Genomic DNA, 25,451 nt, shown 5'->3' with positions numbered 1-25,451 from the left:
TACCAGAGAAGCTAGTAAAAGGAATCCAGCTCACAAGTTGAAGGAACTGTGGTCGACAACAGAAGCCATCCCAGAGAGGAAGGCTCTTGTATAGGAATGCTTCACAAGAATAAAACCCCTCCTGTAACACAAGTTCATTACAAAACTTTTTATGGAACTCTTTAGTCTTAACTGCTCTCTAAAGAACCAGTTTAGAGAAGAATATAGCAAAAACTGCTATATTCTTCGATATAGCAGTTTTACTCTTAGACTAATTTTTTCAGTGATATAATTAAAATCCTTGTGTTGGTATAAGACTTCCCCATAATGAGGCTCAGATGATCAATATTTGGATATATTACCATATTTAATGAACACAGTTTTCAAATACCATAAACTTGATCAATGGGAAAGATGGCAAAAAGTCAACTTATGAAGTAGTTTTAAAGACAGAAAAAAATGTATTCTTTTGGAGTACATGCAGTCATGCAGTCAACAAAATGTATGCAATGCTATATATATAATAAGAGTGAAATTTCATTAGAGGCCACAGATCAAATCCCAAATCTAGGCAGCTCCACCTGGACTGAGTGTCTATGCTGTTTACATTTCCACTAAAGTGAGGATAAGGCTTTCCTTTTGTCCTTTATTGCCCTGAGCCTTAAGAGCCTTAAAAGACCAGAACTCTATTCCAGACCTCTTGACAACATCAGTTCTCCCCACAATCTTATCCATAACAGTTAAAGCCACCATCTATATTATTGGCCCTAATCTGCATCTCAAGCCCAATTCTCATTTCTGCACTCTAGAAGCCTTATTTAACTGTCTACTACTTATGACCTCTCAGATGCCCCACAGGTATCTTTTAAATCAAATTTATCTTTCCTTCCAAGCCTGCTTCTCCTATATTCCCTTTCTCATTGAATGCCATCATCATCCTCCCAAGCAGGAAACCTAAAAAGTCAACTTAAATTTATTCCTTTCTCCACACCAGCATCATCCACGCTCAATTTCCAATTCAATAGTTTCACACCCAATCCTAAAGATTTATTCAGCAAACATTTATTGAGTATCTCCCTTGTACCAGGCACCAAGCTGAACACCTGACATAGGAAGAAAATTCAGACGTGGTTCCAACCCGCCAGGAGGTCATAATGTGCAGAAAAATAGATGCTGAAAGTCATGATACAGGTAACCACAAGAGAGCTAAGGGGGCACACTGAACAAGCATTTAACCCATACTGGAGTGCTGGGTAAAGGCTTCCTCATAGAGCTGATACCTGAGTTGCAGCTTCAAATACAACTCAGGGTTATCCAGGCCAAATAATTGGCTGGAACATCTCAACATTTTAAAAATGTTTGTTAATTATAAGAATACAAGTAGTGAACCCATGAGGTTGATCATAACTGGCTAATTCAATCAACTGAATATATCCATTTACATCTTCAGTTTGTTCTTTTAAATTATAGTCCATTCTCTCTTATTTGCATAATTTAATAAATAATTTTCTTCAAATTCAATCATACCGAGACAAATGTCAACTCAATTCAGCTCTATTTATGAGTTTTGAGTTGAGCAAATATGGTTTACAAAAGATGTCGAGCACTGCAGAAAAGGTTTTCAATGGATAAGCAAATAAATTTTATTAAGAAGTGGTAGAGTGTGCATTAGTGGACTCTTACTTGTAAGAAGCACTCTGCCTTGATGATAGTGTCCAGGAAGCTGGTAAATTCTTTTCCACACTGATAATTATTCATCTTGTACCAAATACATTCTGCGGCATAAATATTAAACATAAGTATCTGGCAGCACAGCAATAAAAACTACATAAAACATAATTACCATAACTATAAAGTAACAAATACATGGCAAATAAATATAAATAAGCCATCAATCTTTTACACTGTAGTCAACTCACACTACAGACTGCAATAAGTATGTGGAGGTGCTAGTGAGATATTCCTCAAAAACCTGGTAATATAGGGGGAAAGCTTATAGTGAAAAAAATAAACTGCTAAAATTTACATATAATCAATGTGAACAGCTTTATGTCACACAGTGATCCAAGAACTATAAATATATGAATTTAAATTTATGAATGCCCTAAACTTCAATTAGGGTGACCTGGGGAAATCTAAGAGTGGTAGGACATTAGTAAGTGGAAATCCAATTAACTGTATAAGACTCGAGCAGAAAATGGAGAGTTAATATGGAATTGACTAAAACTGATTATTTTAAACACTCCAAGAGTCAGGAATTGCTGATTCAGGAAAGAAACAATCTGGTGACCAAAATACTATCTTTAGAGAAATTGACTCTGTGGAGGAATGAAATGATCAAGATTTACTATGGCCTGGATGAAAAACTCCCTCACTGCCCTTTCCTTCAATTCTATAATTAAGAAAATACACTGCTAAAATTTACATACAATCAATGTGAACAGCTTTATGTCACACAGTGATTTTTTTCATTTCGCTCCCATATATACTCATAGCAAAGAAGAGACACTCTAGTTGAGAGACATGAACAATTTTGGTCACCAGAATCACTTCTGGTATGAAATAATAAGGTGACATTCTGGCTTGTACAACATCTCCTGAGTTTTGTTAGCACTGATCTGTAGAATCTGTGGCTTAATGGCTGGATGTAGAAAGATGAAAAAGCTGTGGATTGTGATGGTCATCAAAGTGGAGCCACCCCATGAGTTTTGGTGGCCATCCAGCAGTATTTCCTTACCAACACACCTCCTTTCTTACTGCCTTTAAAATTGCAACAATGGAAGCACTGTTGTAATTTTATGATTATTATCCAAGCAATAATTACATCTCCTCCTGTCTAGAATTTGGCACACTTATAAAAGGAACCCATTTGTAAACTCTGTTGTTCCTTCCTTAATCATCTAACTTTTAAGTATCAGTTTTTACCTTCTTTTTTTTAAACACTTTTTAAAAGAGTTTATTGATTTATCTTTAGAGGGGAAGGGAAGGAGAGAAGGAGAGAAATATCAATGTATGGTTGCCTCTTGTACGTCCCCTGCTGGGAACTGGCCTACAACCGAGGTATGTGCCCTGACTGGAAATTGAACCGCAGTTGTTTGGTTCATAGGCCCTCGCTCAATCCACTGAGCTACACCAGCCAGGGCAGTTTTTACCTTCTTGTAATGTTTGATTCAACCAATGATATAGCCTCAGTAAGACTGATTCATCTCTGACACAGTTAATATAGTGAAGTAGCAAAGAACTGTTCAGCACTGCACCCATCTGAGAAGGCAGCTGCAAAGACAGAACAATTAGTCAACTTAAGTATGTAAAAAGTAGGTCAGAGCAACAAGCAAATCATCAGATAGGAAATATATAACAGAAAGAAAGGCTGTCAAGAACAAATGGAAAATGCAAATCAGCACATGGTTCAGTCACATACCTCTAAGCAATGAATGTTCTGCAAGAGTTGAGGGAAGCTTTTAAGCTGTTCTATCGGAAATGGTGTATTGCTACACAGATAATCAGAAAGACACATTCCTTTTTTTCCATATTCTTTGCTGTGGCTACTAGAATTTAGCACTGGTATAAGTGAGTGAGAATTCCATTTCTAAAGGAGAAAGACAATAAAATAATCAATGGACTAAACAGGCTACAAACTATAAATGTAAAAGAAGTTGCTAATGTGGTTCAATGAATCGAGTTTGAATGTGGGTTGCATAGAATCTTAGGTAATAAAACGATATTTAAAAACCTATAATCTCTTCCAACATACAAATGGTTATTGTTTGGATTTAATAAAAGAAGCCATCACAAAATCATCTGAGGTTTTAGATACTTACTCTTTTTCTAGGACGGACATTGGCTGGACCTAACATCAGCTTTAGAGGTTCTGGAGAAAGTCCCTGATTCCTTTGCCTCACAGCAACTAGAGCTGTCTTCCACAGGTTCTCTGAATTCTTGAAATATATCTATAAATTTGGATGTAAAGTACATGAGTGTAGGTACCTGTAAGTTGAAGCAACATAAAATCTAAAACTCATTAATTGAAACTATATTGATTATAAAATACCCATGCAAATCCATTTAAAGATTTTTTTATCTATTAAGAATCTATTAAATACATTAAATGGAATCAAAATGAAGTGCCCATCCCTAAAAAAAAAAAAAAAAAAAACTTCCCAGAAACAGTGCCAGAATACTAGATCTTAAAACAGTATGCTATAAACAGTTCAGCCCAAATTGGTAAATTAATAAAAAATAACATATTTCAATCTCAATATAATTAATCACTCCTCAATCACTTACCTTCTTCTTTATAGGCAAAGATATAGAAATCAAAGTGGGAACAAAGAACTTATATAGTGACAACAAAGCATGGAGATAAGGCTGCATTCCCTGAAATAAAAATGAGAGTTTTTTAATTTTCAATTCTGTGGTCAATAAGAAAAAAGAGAACAATAGAATAAACAAATTAAACAAACACATATTCAGACCCTCATTTTACTATGCAATATTACTATGGGAAGATGCTACAGAAAATCAAGGAATAAATAACCAGGCATTTGAAACAATTATCATAAAACAACCTTCGCCAACTTATTATCTTCTCTTTTATGAGCTTTGTCCCTATTTTAATTATTCCTTATATTTTCTCTCTGTTATTTACCCATGCCTTAAGCTTACCAGTGATACCTGCTAGAATAGCTTACTCACACTTGGAGCATATTCAGGATTCAAAGTTCACTCATTCTTTTTTTTTTTTAAGATTTTCGAATTTACTTTTAGAGAGGGAGGAAGGGAGGGAGAAGAGAGGGAGAGATACATCGATCAGTTGCCTCCTGCACACCCCCAACCAGGGACCTGACCAGCAACTCAGGCATGTGCCCTGACAGGGCATTAAACTGGTGACCTTTTGGTTCACAGGAAGATGCCTAACTCACTGAGCCACACCAGTCAGGGATACTCATTCTTGATTTGAACAGGAATGCAGGAAGTCAAAAAGGGAAACCAGGAAAATAGAGCAAAGGAAATATTAATCTATTGTTATCATAATTCCTAAAAAATGGATTAGGAAATCTAACAATTGGTATGTGGTAACCAAGCTGCTTCCTGTAACTGAAACAAGTCTTAAGAAAAACATTAATTTTACAATGACAGAAGTCATTACTGCTGGATATTTGCGTTTGATATATCTGGCTCTCTAGAGAAAGCATACCACTAAAATGAATTCTAAGGAAGTAACCCAATTATTTTGTTACATTACACTTTTGTTGACTCAAATACCATACAAAATAAGGAAGGCAGAAAATGGGGCTTAGAAATATAGTGTTCCTGTTTTATAACAGCTTATTTAAATTTATTTTAACAAAACCGAAATGGCCTAATTTATCTATGCTGAAGCATTTTCTGGTCTCTGTACTCGTATCAATTAGTATCAAAGTGTTTGCTTTCAGCTGAAATGTTTTTTTGATAGAGCAATTACTTAGTAATAGAGAGAACTTTAGAATTTACTGCCTACTTAACTGAACTGTATTGTTACAAAGTGAACACTTTTTTCTTTTTAAAAAGGAGACTTTCTATAGCTCTGTGACTATACTAAAAGGCATTGAACTATACACTTAAAATGGGTGAGTTTTATGGTATGTGAATTGTGTTTCAATAAACCTTATATTAAAAGTCAATTATTTTTGTAAAATGTTAAACATGGTATACTAAACATATTACATGTTTAACTCTGAGTCCTCCTAAAGCCCCACTAAAAAGTAATGGAATTAAGAAGGCATAAACACAAGTTTAAGGTGAACGAGAGATGAGACAATAGCAAATGAGAGATCTCAAAAAGATTTTGGAACCTAGAATGAAGATGAACAAATAGTAATCAGCTTAGCAGAACAGAGAAAACGAAGCCTAAAGCGGCAATAGGAAAAAGCCTCAAAAGCAGCAGATTCATGCTTGAGAACTCCCAGAAAGACTCAGGAATTTACAGAACCAGATACCTCTGAAAAGCAGAGCTGCAAGAGTGGCAAAAAACAGGAGGATCAGCTGAAAGCGTACATAAGAAGCAGTTAGAACTACAAATTCCTTCACTACACTTACAAGCGAACATGAAGGTTTTACTCTCTGAAGATAAAGCTGGACTTAGACAGCAGGCACAACTGTGGTAGGGTGTACCAGGACTTCTCTCCACCCCCTTCTACTGCATATGTCTCAGAGTTTTAGTAGCCAGGTTCCTATCCTTGTGATGGTCCCCACTTGGTTAGACCATGGGGTGTCCAAGTATTTGACCAATTATTCTGCATGTTTCTGTGAAGGTGTTTTGATGATCTACGCTTAAGTCTATAAGCTTTGAGTAAATAAGATTGCCCTCCATAATGTATGTGGGTCTCATTCAATCAGGTGAAAGCCTGTATGGAACAGAAAGATGAGCCTCCTGGAAGCAAGAGAGAATTCTCCAGCAGAGTGCCTTCAGACTGCATGTGCAACAACAATTCTTCCTGATTCTATAATAGACTGCCTTTGGACTCAAACTAGAATAGCAGCTCTACTGAGTCTCCAGCCTGCTGGCCCACCCTGAAGATTCTGTACTCACTGGCATGTGTAATCTTGTGAGCCAATTTCTTAAAATAAACAAATAACACATGCATACACACCCCCTATTGGTTTTGTTTATGTAGAAAAGCCTGACTAACACCACCTCTAGGCAGGAGACAGAATTTATTTCTGGGAAAAATGACACAGTCACTGGGGGTGTGACTCCCCAATGAAAGATATATTAAGATCCTGCAATGAACAAGTCCTTCTCACGTACACCAGTTTCCAACCACCGTTTTAGTGCTTTACAATTAAATATAAACAAAAAATGTTTACCAGGCATTAGAGAGAAGCCTCTACCATGAAATAAACTAAAGAAAGGAACTCTTGAGGTCACAGAGACAAATCTGAGAATAGAATAAAAATCACAGCCCAAGTTACACAGGCTTGTGCCTGGTAGAGAGAGAGAATCCTATAAACCACCCTTACCAACCATTAAGATAGACCCAACTCCCCCTCCTTTCTGTTGCAAAGATTGCTCTCAATGGGCCCTGGCACTTGTAAAATAATGACATGCTTGCTCTGCTTCCCACCATCCATGTTCGCCAATAGAAGGACAATTCCAACAAATCCAACACATTTGTTAATATGTGTTCATTATGGCTATTACCATTCTATATGTTAGGTTACATGTGAGCATGGCTATGTCTTCTTGGCTTGACATTAATGGATTTGAACAAATTCACCAAAATCTAGCTAATCAAAGCAATTTATGAAATACATCTTTATAAATGAACATTGATAATGGAATAATTTAGTAATGTACTATACAGAATATTGATAATAAAGCCATATAATTAATGTTTGGGTTTAAAATGTTTTTAATTATTTTATTTTTCAAGTACAGTTTTCCGCATTTCAGTAAATTAATGGATCAAAAAACTATGGGTTTAAAATTTTTAGACAATCATGTACAAAATCATACACTTGAACATACAGTTTTTGTTCTACTTAATACAAATCAGCACGATCTTATTTATGGTAAGAATTTTCTTATTCTATTAAAAGGTTTTGGTGTTAACATGCAAAAAAGCACATCGTTTTCACAATTTTTATTAATGTGAAGTAATTTGGACAAAAACATTACTACTAATATACTCTCAGAGCTAAGGGAAAATACAGTATCCATAGAACTAAAACAGGAAGCTATAAAAGAAGATCATTGAATTGTACCAACAGGAAACCTCACACTAGAGAAGCACAAATGTGGACATGTGTTCATGTTTTTTTATTAAATTTGAATGTTTTCAGGTGGGTCATGAAGGTTTCAGGAGTTAGCCATAGGTACTACAACTACCTACTGCTTTGTACCCAAAGCTTCACAGACTTCTGTTACCACACAGGTATACTGGAAATAACAATGCAAGACAGCTATAAGAGCAAGAGATAATGGTCAGAGGGATATACTGAAGTGTAAGTATCCACAAGAGAATACTTTCCTAGATTACACCCAAACACACGCAAAAATAAACTGGTCACTTTATTTTCATAAAATAAAGTAGTTGTTTCTGACTACTCCGGGACACTTATTTTCCAGCCATACCAACCCAGTTCCCCAAACAGTTTCACATCTACACATCTGCTCATGCTATTCCTTCTGTCAGGAGTACTCTGCTCTTCCTTCATGACCTAGTTAAATCCTATTCATCCCTTAAAACAGGAGTGTCAAACTCATTTTCACCATGGGGCCACATGAGCCTCACAGTTGCCTTCAAAGGGACAAATGTAATTTCGACTCCTAAACAGTTAAGAAGTTTAAGAAGTAGTTACAGTTATACAGTCCTAACATTATTTCAGGCATTTGAAAGCAACCACGAGTCTGATGTGGCCCCTGGCGAAAATGAGTTTGACACCCCTGCCTTAAAATGTCTTTCAAGGATCACCTCTCTTCCTTGACCACAGTTTGATTCAGTTTAATTTTGTTGACTGAGTTGCCTAGACAAAAAGTTGCTTGAGAGACTTCTGCCAAGATGAAGGTGTAGGTGGAAGCACTGCACCTTCTCGCATAACCAAGTTTAAAAACAACAAAGTTTTAGCGACAAAAATGCAGCCAAACCACAGAAAATTGAACTACACATAAGTCTGACAACAACAAACCCTTCAGCCAAACTGGTAAGAAGGGCAGAACCAGCAGCAGAGCAGGGTCAGGCAGGAAAGAGCCACCGGACCGACCCAGGTGCGCCTGCAGCTGTGGGCAGATCCCAGGTGTGGAGAAGCGGGCGGACCCACTGAGGGCTGATCGCGGTCACACATTTGCACGCAGATAAACCAGTGAAGGAGCTAGCGGTGAGGGAGCTAGCAGGGAGACAGATGCACAGGCCCCAGTGGCAGGAAGAGGCAGAGGAAACCGCCATTGTCCCTCTCTGACCCCGCCCCCACATACAGCATCACAAACCAGCAACCTGGGTGGCCCCGCCCTGGTGAACAACTAAGGCTCTGCTCCTCATATGTAACAAGCACAAACAGATCAAAACATGGCTCAAGAACAACTCAGAGCCCCAGAGTCAATAAACCTAAGTGATGAAGAAATAGCAAAACTTTCAGATGCACAGTTGAAAACACTGCTGATCAGGATGCTCACAGAACTGGTTGATTTTAGTCATAAATTAGAGGAACATCTGAAGGCTAAACTAATTGAAATGAATGGAAATACACAGGAAACCAATAGTAATGGAAAGGAAACTGGGACTCAAATCAAAGGAGTGGACCAGAAGGAGGAAAAAAATGACCAAACAGAAAAGGATGAAGAAACAAGAATCCAAACAAATGAGGAGAGGCTTAGGAACCTCCAGGACATCTTTAAACGTTCCAACATCCGAATTATAGGGGTACCAGAAGGGGAAGAGGAACAGCCACCAGCGGAAAACTTATTTGAACAAATAATGAAGGGGAACGTCCCCAGTCTGGCAAAGGAAGTAGACTTCCAGGAAATCCAGGAAGCTCAGAGAGTACCAAAGAAGTTGGACCCAAGAAGGAACACACCAAGGCACATCATCATTTCATTAGCCAAGATTCAAATGAAGGAGAGAATCCTAGAAGCTGCAAGAGCTAAGGGGACAGTCACCTACAAAGGAGTTCCCATCAGACTGTCAGTGGATTTCTCAAAAGAGACCTTGCAGGCAAGAAGGGGCTGGAAAGAAGTATTCCAAGTCATGAAATCCAAAGACCTACATCCAAGATTGATCTATCCACCAAACTTTCATTTAGAATGGAAGGGTAGATAAAGTACTTCTCAGATGAGGACAAATTCAAGGAGTTCATCATCACCAAGCCCTTATTATATGAAATGTTAAAGGGACTTACCTAAGAAAAAGAAGATAAAAAAGATGAACAGTGAAAGGACAGCAAACTCACAGTTATTAACAACCACACCTAAAACAAAAGCAAACTAAGAGAACAGCTAGATCACGAGTGGAACCATAGACCATGTGGAGGGTTAGCAACAGGGGAGTAGGAGAAGAAGGGGGGAGAAGGTACAGAAAATAAGTAGCATAGATGATAAGTAGAAAATAGATAGGGGGGAGGGCAAGAATAGTATGGGAAATATAGAATCTAAAGAACTTGAGACACGTGGTCATAAACTAAAGGGGGGAATGGTGGGGGAGGCGGTGGGCAGGGTAGAGGGGAATGAAGGGGAAAAATAGAACTGTAATGGCATAATTAATAAAATATATTTTTAAAAAAAGTTGCTTGAAGGTAATGACTCATTCCATTTTCTATCTCCAAAGCCTAGCTCAATATTTATCACAGAGTACACTGGCTAGTTCTGGGTCTTTGCGGTACTCACCATCTTTGCCTGAAGATCAAGCAGTTTTCTCACACGAAATGGTTTGACTAGAAAAGGTAAAAAAAAAAAAAAGAAAAGAAAAAAGTACTATAAATGTAGCTCATATACCTGCTTCTTACTACACACCAAGAATATAAACACCCTAGTTAAACCATTAAGCAAATGCTTAGATAAAAGTACTAAAAAGTAATTCCCACAAAATTCTGTCATAGAACTAATGCTAATAGTTAACTTAATAAAGGCCAATACAAATGCTAGTTCAACACAGTGAATGTAATATAACTAGGATAAAAATACTCACCATTCTCTTTTTTGGTAAGTAAATATAAGAAATGGCAGACATAAGGGCACTGTTAAAAGAGAAGAACTTTTAAAAAGGGAGAAATAACAATTTATGTTGAACACAAGAGCAACGAATTCTCCTCAAATGTCAATTTCATACTGATTAAGTGAAAAGGCTTCAGGATATCATTGGAAAATAGTTTAACAAAGCTTCTCTTTTTTATATTACACAGTAGTGATAAAAACCAAATTTTTAAAGATTTTATTTATTTATTTTTGCACAGAGAAGACGGGAAGGAGAAACAGGGAGAGAAACATCAGTGTGTGGCTGCCTCTTCACATCCCCGACTGGGGAACCTGGCCCGCAACCCAGGCATGTGCCCTGACTAACAATTTAACCAGTGACCCTTTGGTTCGCGAGCTGGTGCCAGTCCACAGAGCCACGCCAGCCAAGGCGATAAAAAACAAGTTTTAATTGGTATCCTGTGATGTCATTTTAAATTTTATTTTTAAAATATAAAACACTGCAGTTTGAAAAACAGAAAAACTACCTAACAAAAATTCATAAACTCCTTCTAGAAGTCCATGTTTATTATCATACAAACTTAAAACTTTAAGCCTGAATTCCCACTTAAGAGCATTTTCCCATGTTGCTTGATTTTCAAAATATCATTTCCAATGATCTTAATATTCCAATGAGTAAATATAATACCATAATTTAATTTACCATTTAGCCCTGTGTTTGGCAAATAGTACACAATCAATGAATCTGTTACTTAAATTACTAAATGGTTGGTTCCCTTATACCATTTCATTTTGAGTGTCCATTTGTTGAGGTTTTATTCTAGATCAGGAGTCAACAAATCTGCTTTTGTAAATCAATTTTATTGGAACACAGCCACACTTACTCCTTTATGTAATGTCTACACAGCTGCTTTCACTACACCAGCAGAGTGAGTAGTTGTCACAGAGACAGTATGGTCCTCAAGCCTAAATGTATACTACCTAGTCCTTCAAGAAAAAATTTGCCAACAACTGCTCTAGATGTTAAAAAACTGAAAAATAAATAATTTAATGGAACTAGAGAAGGTAACTTTTTAAATGAAGACTTTTTAAAAACAAACTTGTGTTTTGGTAGTCATGACTCTAAAGTTTAAAGTCTAAAGTATGACAGTCCATATTGCCTCTCCTCTACTTAGCAATAGATTCAGAAAGACTCCAAACATACTGGTAAGAAGAATAGACTTAAGGAATTCTTTTTTTATTATTTATTTACATATATTCTAAAGATTTTATTTATTTATCTTTAGAGGAGAAGGGAAGGAGAGAGGGAGAGAAACATCAATGTTTGGTTGCTTCTCATGAGTCCCCTGCTGGGAACTGGCCTGCAACCCAGGAATGTGCCTGACTGGGAATTGAACCAGTATCCTTTTGTTTTCAAGCCCGCACTCAATCCACTGAGCTACACCAGCCAGGGCTACAAAGAAATTCTTTTTTAAAGGAATGAATACATATTATGACCATATCTGCCATATTTGACACAAAATATAATAACTTTCATATAAAAAATACAACTCATTGTTTTGTCTTAACCAGTGTGGCTCAGTTAGTTGAGAGTAGTCTTGCAAAGCAAAAGGTTCACCACTTGGATTCCCAGTCAGGGCGTGAGCCTAGGTTGCAGGTTAGGTCGCCAGTTGGTGCACATATGAGAGGCAACTGATCAATGTTTATCTCTCATTATTTCACATCCTTAAAATATAAACCATTAGTATCACTATTTAACATGCTGGGTATGAAATGAGTCTCACACAATCACTTGCCTTAGGAACCAACAGCATAGAAAATCTGACATTCTCTATTAATCTCATCTAGAAAGGAAAAACTCATATGTGCCTAGGACTTCACCATTGCCTTCCTAGCAAATAGCTAACTACCATATCTGACTCAAGCCAGAGTCAGGCTTCCACCAAATTATATGAAAGTGAATTTTCTGAAGGAATGCTTTTATAAGTTAGGCTCCCTATTTCTTGATGTGGGTGATATTTGCACAAATGTTTTTAGTTTATAAAAATTCATTGAGCTTCTAACTTATAAAACAGAAAATTTTCTGTATGAATATTATATTCCAGTAAGTATTTTTTAAAATATAGAAAAAAAGAGGGACTTCCAGTCAAGATAGAGGCACAGGTAAACAAATTACCAGCCACCTCCTTGTAAAACTCCATCAAAATTAAAACTAAACTATAAAAGAACCATCATGCAGAACAGTCAGAAATGGGGACTTCCGGTGAAGATGGCAGCATAGGTAAACACAACTCACTTCCTTGGTGAACCACATCAAAATTTAAACTAAACTACATACCAAAGATCACTCAGAATCATCAGATATCGAGTTGAATGGAAGTCTGACAACTACAGAACAAAGAAACCACATCGTTCCAGAAGAGTAGGAGACAAATAGTTGCGGAATGGGCAGGTCCCACACCCACATTTGGTGAATAAAAATCTGGGAGGGGTATCCCAGGCACTAGGGGTCCCAGGCCCCCCAGCCATGGCAACAGTGCCTGTAAGAGAAGCCCATAATTTCTAGCTGCAGAAACTAGCAGGATAGGAGTTGGTGAAAAAACGACTGGACTCCTTGGCAGTTCCTATTAAAGGGCTCATGCTGAACTTACGCAGATGCATTCCCTCAACTCCAGCAACAGGATAGCAGCTTGAAGGGCACCAGTGGCATATGGGGAGGAAATGAAGTGTCTGGCATCAGGGCAAAAATGGAGGAAGAGCTCTCTCTCAGAAAGAAAGGAAGGCAGAAGCCACTGTGCCTTTTTTGAGCCCTACCCCCATACAACCACAGAACCAGCAGGCAAGAGCCATATATGAGACTCCATCAGTGTGGCTTACACTGTTTGCCCCACCCTAGAGTTTATCTGAGTCTCCAAAACACCCAAATTATGGGCTGCCCCCAGCTTTGTACCTCTTGCTAAGTGGCCACAGGCCTGGCACTAGCAGCAGCCAGAACAGATTCATAACTTGGCTTCACCTGGGAATCTCCACACCCAGCACAAATAGCAACAATCTCAGATTGCTTTACAACACATGCAGCGTGGCCCCAGCACTGACCCTGGCCTGTGACATCCGGGAAAGCCCAGAGCCAGTCTACCCAATGGACAACTACAGACCATGTCACAGAACTACCACCCTGCCCCTGCATAGCTGATCCTCCTGAGTGAGATGGTTGGTGGTCAGTGGTCACAGCCAGTACTTGCACCTGATTGGCAAAGGCAAATCCCTCCCATTGACCTGCCAATAGCAATTAAGACTCAACTATAAGAGGAGAGAGTACTTAGTCCACATGAATGGCACCCCTTCAATACCCAGCTTGGGCTGAGCCACTAGACCCTATAGGACACCTACTACATTAGGCCGCACTACTAAGACAGAGAGTCATAGCAGCTTTACCTAATGCAAAGAAACAAACACAGGGAAGCAGTGAAAATGAGGAGACAAATAAACATGACCCAAATGAAAGAAATCAAAGCTCCAGAAAAGAACTAAACAAAAAGGAGACAAGCAATCTATCAGATGCAGAGTTCAAAACATGGCTTATAAGGACGCTCAAGGAATGTAGTAAGGACAACAGCATAAAAAAGATCCAGTCAGAAATGAAGGATGCACTAATTAAAGAACAATTTACAAGGAAAAAACAGCAGAGTGGATGCAGCTGAGAATCAAATCAATGATTTGGAATATAAGGAACCAAAAAAAAACCCCACTAAAATGTGACTGGTATGTAGTGCAAAGGAGATGTGAGAGAGCTGGCTGGGCACCCACAGGCAGCAGCTTAAGTGCTGGATAAATATTCCAGCAACTGGGGGAATCTCACTGGGAAGTGTGGGGTCTAAATGCCAAGCTGGACTCTCCAGCCTAGAGCACCAGAGGCAGAAACATACCCAGACAACAGCTATGAAAAGCAGCAGAGTTTCTCTCTGGCAGGGACAGACAGCTGGAGTCACAGAGAGCCTTTAAAGGGCCAAAACATAAATTTTCATTTGCAGCCACTTACTCTGAGCGCCGGCAAAGGGAGGGCATAGTGGACTAGACACTTGAGGAGAGACTGGAGATGGTGGCTTTGGGGAGAGAACTGAGAGCAACCACTGGGATCCTGGTGCTGAGTCATCTCCCATACTGCAGGAGCCATCTTAGAGTAACCCCCTCTGAGTAGCATCAGCCTGAAGGGAAGCAGTAGCCCAGCCCACAGGAATTACTCTACCATACTCTGTAGTGCTTACACCTCACTGCTGAGTACAATGACTAGATTAACTGAAGGAAACAGCCAAAGACGGTAGATCCCTGGATGTCTCCAACAGGCTGCCTAAGGCCAATTGGGGCACTATGTGTGACATTATTAGAGGTGGTTGCAGAAAGAAAAAATCAGTGGTAAATACTAGATGCTACCAAGAAAAAACCTATTGTGGTCTTCTCCATGATTTGCAATATTTTCTCTCCTGCAATTTTTAATATATTTAATTTATTTATTTTCAAAGAAAGGTGAAGGGAGGAAGAAAGACAGGGAGATAAACATCAATGTGTGGTTGCCTCTCATGCGCCCACTACTGTGGACCTGGTCTGCAACTCAGGCATGTGACCTCACTAAGAATTGAACCATCAACCCTTTGGTTCAAAGACTGGTGCTCAATCCACTGAGCCACTCCAGCCAGGGCATCCTGCATAGGTTTTTTAATGTTCACTTCTTGTCTTTCAAGTTTGTGCATATTGAGTCATAAGATATGATATTATAGTTTATTTCTTTTTTTCTTTTTTTAAATATACTTCATTAATTATGCCATTACAGTTGTCCTATTTCCCACGCTTATTCCCCTGCACCCTGAACACCCCTCCCCCACCATTCCCCCCTTTAGTTTATGACCATGTGTCTCAAGTTCTTTAGATTCTATATTTCCCCTATTATACTTGCCCTCCCCCCTATCTATTTTCTACCTACCGTCTATGCTACTTATTTTCTGTACCTTCTGCCCCCTTCTCCTTCTCCCACTATCCTGTTGCTAACCCTCCATGTGATCTTTATTTCTATGGATCTGCTTCTGATCTAGCTGTCCTCTTAGTTTGCTTTTGTTTTAGGTGTGGTCCTTAATAACTGTGAGTTTGCTGTCCTTTCACTGTTCATCTTTTTTACCTTCTTTTTCTTTGGTAAGTCCCTTTAACATTTCATATAATAAGGGCTTGGTGATGATGAACTCCTTGAATTTGATCTTATCTGAGAAGCACTTTATCTACCCTTCCATTCTAAATGAAAGTTTGGTGGATAGATCAATCTTGGATGTAGGTCTTTGGATTTCATGACTTGGAATACTTCTTTCCAGCCCCTTCTTGCCTGCAAGGTCTCTTTTGAGAAATCCACTGACAGTCTGATGGGAACTCCTTTGTAGGTGACTGTCCCCTTAGCTCTTGCAGCTACTAGGATTCTCTCCTTCATTTGAATCTTGGCTAATGAAATGATGATGTGCTTTGGTGTGTTCCTTCTTGGGTCCAACTTCTTTGGGATTCTCTGAGCTTCCTGGATTTCCTGGAAGTCTACTGTCTTTGCCAGATTGGGAAAGTTCTCCTTTATTATTTGTTCAAATAAGTTTTCCGCTGGTGGCTGTTCCTCTTCCCCTTCTGGTATCCCTATAATTCAGATGTTGGAAAGTTTATAGATGTCCTAAAGGTTCCTAAGCCTCTCCTCATTTGTTTGGATTCTTGTTTCTTCATCCTTTTCTGTTTGGTCATTTTTTTCCTCCTTCTGGTCCACTCCTTTGATTTGAGTCCCAGTTTCCTTTCCATTACTATTGGTTTCCTGTATATTTCCATTCATTTCAATTAGTTTAGCTTCCATCTGTTCCTCTAATTTGTGACTAAAATCAACCAGTTCTGTGAGCATCCTGATCAGCAGTGTTTTCAACTGTGCATCTGAAAGTTTTGCTATTTCTTCATCACTTAGGTTTATTGACTCTGGGGCTCTGAGTTGTTCTTGAGCCATGTTTTGATCTGTTTGTGCTTGTTACATATGAGGAGCAGAGCCTTAGTTGTTCGCCAGGGCGGGGCCACCCAGGTCGCTGGTTTGTGATGCTGTATGTGAGGGCATGGTCAGAGAGGGGCCACTCAGGTCGCTGGTTTGTGACACTGTTATTTGGGGGCGGGGTCAGAGAGGGACAGTGGCAATTCCCTCTGCCACTGGGGCCTGCTTGGTCCGTCTCACCATCACTAGCTCCTTCACCAGTTTATCTGCGCATGAATGTGTGACTATGGTCCGCCCTCAGTGGGTCCAATGCCTTGCGCCCTCAGTGGGTCCACCCCACCCCCACTTCTCCATACCTGAGATCCGCCTACGGCTGCCGGTGCACCTGGGTCGCGCTCCCGGGTGGGTCTGGTGGATCTTTCCTTCCCGACACCACTCTGCTGCTGGCGCTGCCCCTCTTACCAGTTTGGCTGAAGGGTTCGTTATTGTCAGACTTCCATGTAGTTCAATTTTCTGTGGTTTGGCTGTGTTTTTGTTGCTAAAACTTTGTTGTTTTTAAACTTGGTTGTCTGAGCAAAGGCCCCGGACCAGATGGGTTCACTGGAGAATTCTACAAAGCATTTAAGGAAGAGCTAACGCCCATTCTTCACAGACTATTCCAAAAAATCCAAAAGAATGGAAAACTGCCAAACTCCTTTTATGAAGCCAGCATCATCCTAATTCCAAAACCAGACAGAGATACAACAAAGAAAGAAAACTTCAGGCCAATATCACTGATGAACATAGATGCTAAAATCCTCAACAAAATATTGGCAAATCGCATCCAACAATATATCCAAAAGATTATACACCATGACCAAGTGGGATTCATCCCAGGGATGCAAGGATGGTTCAACATTTGCAAATCAGTAAATGTAATTCATCACATAAACAAAAGCAAAGACAAAAACCACATGATCATATCAATAGATGCAGAAAAAGCTTTTGATAAGGTACAGCACCCATTTATGATAAAAACACTCAGCAAAGTGGGAATGAAGGGAGCATTCCTCAATATAATAAAGGCCATTTATGAGAGACCTACAGCCAATATCATACTTAATGGGCAAAAACTAAAAGCTTTTCCACTAAGATCAGGAACAAGACAAGGATGTCCACTTTCACCACTTCTATTCAATATAGTATTAGAAGTTTTGGCCACAGCGATCAGACAGGAAAAGGAAATGAAAGGCATCCAAATAGGAAAGGAGGAAACAAAACTGTCACTGTTTGCAGATGACATGATAGTGTACATGGAAAATCCTATAGACTCTACCCAAAAACTGCTCGAATTAATTAATGAATTTGGAAAAACAGCAGGATACAAAGTCAATATCCAGAAATCAAAGGCATTTTTGTATACTAACAATGAATCAGCAGAAGCAGAAATCAAGGAAAAAATCCCATTCAATATAGCAAAAAGAAAAATAAAGTATCTGGGAATAAACCTAACCAAGGAGGTAAAAGACCAGTATGCAGAAAACTACACAGCACTGAAGAAAGAAATCAGGGAAGACACAAACAAATGGAAACATATACCTTGTTCATGGATTGGAAGAATTAACATCATCAAAATGTCCATACTACCCAAAGCAATACACAGATTCAATGCAATACCTCTTAAAGTACCAATGGCATATTTCACAGACATAGAACAAACATTTCAAAAATTTATATGGAACCATAAATGACACCGAATAGCAGCTGCTCTTTTGAGAAAGAAGAACAAAGTAGGAGGGATCACAATACCTGATATCAAACTGTATTACAAGGCCGCTGTAATCAAAACAGCCTGGTACTGGCATAAAAACAGGCACATAGACCAATGGAACAGAACAGAGAGCCCAGAAATCAACCCAACTCTCTACAGTCAATTAATATTTGACAAAGAGGGCAATAACATAAAATGGAGTAAAGATAGCCTCTTCAGAAAATGGTGTTGGGAGAACTGGACAGCTACGTGCAAAAAAATGAAACTTGAGCACCAACTTACACCATACACCAAAATAAATTCAAGGTGGATAAAAGACTTAAATATAAGCCATGACACCATTAAAGTCCTAGAGGAGAACATTGGCAAGAAAATCTCAGATATTCCACGCAGCAACATTTTTACCAATATGTCCCCTAGAGCAAGGAATATAAAGGAAAGAATAAACAAATGGGATCTCATCAAAATAAAAAGCTTCTGCATGGCTAAAGAAAACAGTATTAAATTAAAAAGACAACCAACTGTATGGGAAAACATATTTGCCAATGATACCTCAGACAAAGGTTTAATCTCCAAAATACACAAAGAACTTACACGACTCCACTTTAGGAAGACATCTAACCCAATTAAAAAATGGGAAAAGGACTTGAACAGACACTTCTCCAAAGAGGACATACAGAATATCCAGAGACACATGAAGAGATGCTCAATATCATTAGCTGTCAGAGAGATGCAAATTAAAACCACAATGAGATACCACTTTACACCAGTCAGGATGGCTATCATAAACAAAGCAACAAACAACAAATGTTGGAGAGGTTGTGGGGAAAATGGGACCTTAGTTCACTGTTGGTGGGATTGCAGACTGGTACAAACATTATGGAAACCAGTATGGAATTTTCTCAGAAAAATAAAAATCTACCTGCCTTTTGACCCAGCAATTCCACTGCTAGGATTATATCCCAAGAATCCGAAAACATCAATATCAAAGAACCTATGCACCACAATGTTCATAGCAGCACAATTTACAATAGCCAAGAGTTGGAAGCAACCTAGGTGCCCATCAGTAAATGAATGGATCCAAAAATTGTGGTACATATACACAATGGAATTCTATGCAGCAGAAACAAAGAAGGAGCTACTACCCTTTGCAACAACATGGATGGAACTGGAAAGCATTATGCTGAGTGAAGTAGGCCAGGCATTGAAGGACAAATACCATATGATCTCACCTTTGACAGGAAGCTAAAGAATAAAACAAACAAGGAAACAGAATAAAAACAAAGACACTGAAATAGAGAACAAGTGGGCAGTGACCAGAGGGGAGAGGGAAGGGAATTTAAGGGGAAAAAGGGGGAGGGATTTTGAGGAACAAGTATGAAAGACACATGGATGAGGACTGGGGGGGGGAATGGGAGAGAGGTGGGGAGACGGGGCGGGGGGGGGTGGGATGGGAGAAATAGACAAAAAAAATGTATTTGAAAAATAATTAAATAAAAATTTTAAAAAAAAACTTGGTTGTGTGAGAAGGTGAAGTGCTTCCACCTATGCCTCCATCTTGGCAGAAGTGCCTCTATAGTTTATTTCAATTCTCATATTTTGCTCCTCCTTTCTCATCCCATTTCACCTTCTTCCTTTTTATTTTTATTTCAATTTTGTTTTCTCTCTTGCTACAACTCATTTCCACTCTGCACTCTTACTATTTCTCCCCCATCCAGCATGTCAAAACCATTTTTCTTGTCATTGGTCATCTCACATTCTTTTTGCCACTCTCAAAATACCTGTGTTTTTTCTCCACCTTTATTAATCTTTGCTCATAGGTAGTGGACAAGGTGGTTGTTGCTACAGTTCTTCAATCTTATTTCTAGGTAATGACTATCTTTAAATTTCAAATCTCAAATTTCACCATTCCCCTCTCCTAGCCCATTCTTGTCTTCCCCCTGCCCTTCCCTTTCTTACTTTAAACATTAATTTTTCCCTGTCTTAGATAGGTTTTCATCCCATATTTTTAATATTCCTTTTCCCACTATCCTCTTAAAATAACTTCTCTTTCCTCTAAATATCTCTTAAGCTCTTCCCTCTTTCCCTCTGCCCTCTCATTCCCATCCCACCTATATAAATCTTAGTTCATTGGTTGTTGATGTCTCTGTGGTGGAGATTTTTCTGCAATTAGGACCATATTATTTTTTATACATAAATGTATACTTTTTTGTTGTTGTGGTGTTTTCTCTTACTAGATATAAACATATATGTGTGTGTATGTATGTATATATATATATGTGTGTGTGTGTATATATTATATATATATATATATATATATATATATATATAATATATATATATAAACTTAAATTTTGGTTTTAACCCAACACTACACACTTCTCCTCTCTTACTTTGTCATACTTCCCCCTCTATTTTTTAAGCTATGAAGTAAAATTTTTTCTTTCCTGTTTTGCCTTGTCTCTGTTCCCAGGCCCGTGCACGGTTCCAAGAAGGGGACTCACGAGAGGCAACTATACATAGATATTTCTCTCCTATCCTTCCCTTCCTCTCTAAAGATAAATAAATAAAATCTTTTAAAAAAAGACATAAAGATTGGAAACATACATGAACCCAACATAGGGGCATCCAAATAAATAAAGAAAATCTTGTAGGACTTCAAGAATGATATAGACAGTAACACTCATATAGTAGGGGATTTTAACATACCACTGTCAACAATTGACAGATCTTCTAAACAAAGAATTAAGAAGGATATCGTGGCACTGAACAACACTGATCAAATGGACTTAACTTATATATATATGAAACCTTTCATCCCAAAGAAGCAAAATACACAACCTTCTCAAATGCGCATAGAACATTTTCAAAGACATATCAGATGATGAAACAAAACAAGCCTCAACAAAATCAAGAAAATCGAAATCATACCAAGCATTTTCTCAGATCATAATGGCTTGAAACTAGAAACCAACACCAAGGGAAAAAATTCAAAACCAGTCAAATTCATGGAGACTGAATAACATATTATTATACAATGAATGGGAGAACAATGAAATCAAGAAAGTAATGAAAAAGTTTCTAGAAACAAATGCAATGAACACAGAACAACCCAAAACCTATGGGACACAATAACGGTAATCCTGGGAGGGAAGTTCATAGCAATACAGGCCTACCTAAAAAAGATAGAAACATTTCAAAAAAACAACCTAACCCTACTCCTACAAGAACTCAAAAAACAGCAACAAAGACAGTCCAGATCAAGTAGAAGGAAGGAAATAACCAAGATCAGAGCAAAATTAAACAACATAAAGACTAAAAGCACAATCCTAAGAATCAACGAATCCAGGAGCAGGTTATTTGAAAAGATAAATAAAATCAACAAGCCTTTAAGCAGGCTCATCAAGAAAAGAAGGGAACGGACACAAATAAACACAATCAGAAATGAAAGAGGAGAGATTACAACTGATACCACAGAAATAGAAGGATTGTAAGAAATTACTATCAATAACTGTATGCCAAGAAATTTGAAAACTTAGGTGAAATGGACACATTTCTAGAAAAATACAATCTTCCAAAACTCAATGAAGAAGCAGCAGAAAGCCTGAACAGACCAATAACAGCAGAAGAAATAGAAGCAGTAATCAAAAAACTCCAGACACACAAAAGCCCTAGACAAGATGGTTTCACAGGAGAATTCTACAAAGCATTTAAGGAAGAGCTAACCCATATCCTTCATAGACTATCCCAAAAAATCCAAAATAATGGGAGACTCCCAAACTTTTTATGAAGCCAGCATCATCCTAATTACAAAAGCAGATAAAGATACAACAAAGAAAGAAAACTTCAGGCCAATATTGTTGATGAACATAGAGGCTAAAATCCTCAACAAAATATTGGCAAACCACAGTCAGCAATAGATTAAAAAGGTCATACACCATGACCAAGTGGAATTCATTGCAGAGATGGAAGGATGCTACAGTATTTTTAATTAATATATATAATATATCACATAAACAAAAGGAAAGACAAAAACCACATGATCATATCAATAGATGCAGAAAAAATATTTGATAAAGTACAGCACCCATTAATGATAAAAACACTCTGGAAAGTGGGAGTTGAGGGAGCATACCTCAACATAATAAAGGTCATATACAAGGAGCATATAGCCAACATCATAATGAATGGGCAAATACTAAAACCTTTCTCCCTAAGATCAGGAACAAGACTACGCTGTCTGCTTTCACCGCTTCTATTCAACAAAGTATTGGAAATCCTAGCCACAGCAATCAACAAGAAAAAATAAATAAAAGGCATCCAAATTGGAAAGAAGGAAGTAAAGCTGTCACTGTTTGCAGATGACATGATAGTGTACATAAAGAACCCTGTAGACTCCACCAAAGAACTAGTCAACCTAATAAGTGAATCTGGCACAACAGCAGGAAAAAAGTCAATATTCAGGAACTGATGTTACTTTTGTACACCAACAATGAAATATCAGAAACGAAAAACAGGAAAAAAATCCCATCTCATATAGCAATAAGAAAAATAAAGTACATAAGAATACACCTAACCAAGGAGGTAAAAGATCTGTCCTCAGAAATCTACAGAACAATGATGAAGGAAATTGAAGAAGACACAAATAAGTGGAAGCACATGCCATCTTCATAGACAAGAAGAATTAACCTCATTAAAATGTCCATACTACCAAAGCAAGTTTTAGATTAAACACAATCCCTATTAAAACACCAATGACATATTTCACAGATATAGAACACATATTTATACTTTTTCAAACATGCCTAGGTTGTGGGTTTGGTCCCCAGTTCAGGTAATGTGAGAGGCTACTCATCAATGTTTCTCCTCCCCTCATCTCTTTTCTGTCCCTTCATCTCTCTCTAAAAAAGTCAATAAAGAAAAACTTTTCAAAAAGGGAGATTCAAACAGATACTAATCATCATTCTTCCACTCTTGTGTACCACAGTACATTCTTCTCCCAAGAATTTATAAACCACATGCTAGACCCTATGTAGGTTCTCAGTTTGAATTAACACTACTGATATGACCGAGAAAACATCAATTCAAGAGTTAAATGTGGTTCTAGCTTCATTGTACCACCCAAATAAATCATGTATCTGTAAGGGACTTATATATAAAATAATAATAATAAGACCCAACAATAAAAATGTTTAATATCACTAATTATTAGAGAAATGCAAATCAAAACCACAATGAAATACCACTGTATACACACTAGGATGGAGATAATGAGAAAGAACGTCAGATAAATAAGTGTTAGTAAAGATGTGTTAAAACTGGAACCGTCATACACTACTGATGGGGAGGTAAAATGGTATAGCCACCATGGAAAACAGTATGGTGGGTTCTCAAAATGCTAAACATAGAATTACCATATGATAAAGCAATTCCATTCCTAGGTATATATGCAAAAGAATTCAAAACAGGGACTTGAATATGTACTTGTATGCCAATGTTCATTGTAGTATTATTGATTTTAGCCAAAAAGTGGAAATAATCCAAGAATCCATTAACAGATGAATGAATAAACAAAGCTTGGCATATTCATACAATGGAATATTATTCAGCCACAAAAGTGAAGTTCCAATACATGCTAAAACATGGATGAACCTTGAAGATATGGTAAGTGAAAGAAGCCAGACACATAAGGTCAAATATTGTAAGATTCAGTTTTTAAGAGGTACCTAGAGTAAGCAATTTCATAGAGACAGAAAGTAGATTAGAAGTTACACAGGCTGGGAAGAGAATGAATGTGGAGTTATTGCTTAATTCATAAAGAGTTTCTGTTTATGGCAGTAAGTTCCAGAAAGAGTAATGATATTACAACATTGTGAATATACTTGATGCCAATGAATTATACACTTAAAAATACTTAAAATGAGGGATTCCGCCAAGATGGAGGCATAGGTGGAGACACCGTGCTTTCTCACACAACCAAGTTTAAAGACAACAAAATATTAGCAACAGAAAACACAGCCAGAACACAGAAAATTGAACTTTTTGGAAGTCCGATAACAACGAATTCTTCAGCCTAACCGGTAAGAGGGGCGAAACCAGCAGCTGGTGGAGCGGGATTGCACAGGAAAACTCAGTCAGACGGACTCAGGCGTGAGGATCCCAGGACTCAGGCGCCAGGATCCCAGGCGTGGGGTTGCAAAGGGCTGACCCAGTGAGCGACAGGCGGATCCGGCGAGGGTGAAGGGCAGGGGGTTGACTGTGCTGGCGTATTCCTGCGCAGATAGACCAGCGAGGAAGTGGGCAGTGAGACGGGACCCAGCGGGTCCCAGCGACACGAGGCAACAGAGACTGCCAACATTTCCCGGCTCTGACCCTGCCCTCACATACAGCATCACAACCCAGTGACCTGAGCGACCCTGCCCTGGAGGCCACGCCCCACCCCTAAGGCTCCGCTCCTCATACTTAATGGGTGCGAACAGACCAAAAATGGCTCAAGAAGATCTCAAAACCCCAGAGCCCATAAATCTAAGTGATGAAGAAATAGCAAAACTTTCAGATGCACAGTTCAAAACACTGGTGATGATGAAGAAATAGCAAAACTTTCAGACGCACAGTTCAAAACACTGGTGATCAGGATGCTCACAGAACTGGTTGATTTTAGTCACAAATTAGAGGAACAAATGAAGGCTAAACTAATTGAAATGAAGGGAAATGCACAGGAAACCGATAGTTGTGGAAAGGAAACTGGGACTCAAATCAAAGGAGTGGACCAGAAGGAGGATAAAAATGACCAAACAGAAAAGAATGAAGAAAAAAGAATTCAAAAAAATGAAGAGAGACTTAAGAACCTCCAGGACATCTTTAAACGCTCCAACATCCGAATTATAGGGGTACCAGAAGGGGGAAAGGAACAGTCACCAGTGGAAAACTTATTTGAACAAATAGTAAAGGAGAATTTCCCCAATCTGGCAAAGGAAATAGACTTCCAAGAAATCCAGAAAGCTCAGAGAGTCCCAAAGAAGTTGGACCCAAGAAGGAACACACCAAGACACATCATCATTACA

The 25,451-nt window shown here is 38.4% G+C and overlaps 1 protein-coding gene across 2 annotated transcripts in view; it reads right to left on the bottom strand.

The window, feature by feature from the left end:
- Positions 1–25,451, bottom strand: part of CENPI (centromere protein I) — an 87,327-nt gene that overhangs the window by 39,629 nt on the left and 22,247 nt on the right. Inside the window, exons 6-13 of one of the 2 annotated variants that reach the window (XM_037131015.2) lie at positions 10,641–10,689; positions 10,340–10,386; positions 4,267–4,356; positions 3,801–3,929; positions 3,401–3,568; positions 3,132–3,252; positions 1,663–1,754; positions 4–121 (exon numbers count right to left, since the gene is read on the bottom strand). In XM_037131015.2, coding sequence (XP_036986910.2) covers positions 4–121; positions 1,663–1,754; positions 3,132–3,252; positions 3,401–3,568; positions 3,801–3,929; positions 4,267–4,356; positions 10,340–10,386; positions 10,641–10,689 — 814 coding nt within the window. The remainder of the gene's footprint in view (positions 1–3; positions 122–1,662; positions 1,755–3,131; positions 3,253–3,400; positions 3,569–3,800; positions 3,930–4,266; positions 4,357–10,339; positions 10,387–10,640; positions 10,690–25,451) is intronic. The other variant, XM_037131016.2, reaches the window with a different exon arrangement.

The sequence above is a fragment of the Artibeus jamaicensis genome, unplaced genomic scaffold, assembly GCF_021234435.1.
Source record: "Artibeus jamaicensis isolate MK-2021 breed Jamaican fruit bat unplaced genomic scaffold, CSHL_Jam_final scaffold_461, whole genome shotgun sequence".
NCBI classification, from domain to species: domain Eukaryota; kingdom Metazoa; phylum Chordata; class Mammalia; order Chiroptera; family Phyllostomidae; genus Artibeus; species Artibeus jamaicensis.
The sequence above is the reverse complement of the archived record's forward strand: the minus strand, read 5'-3'. Positions and strand labels throughout refer to the sequence as shown.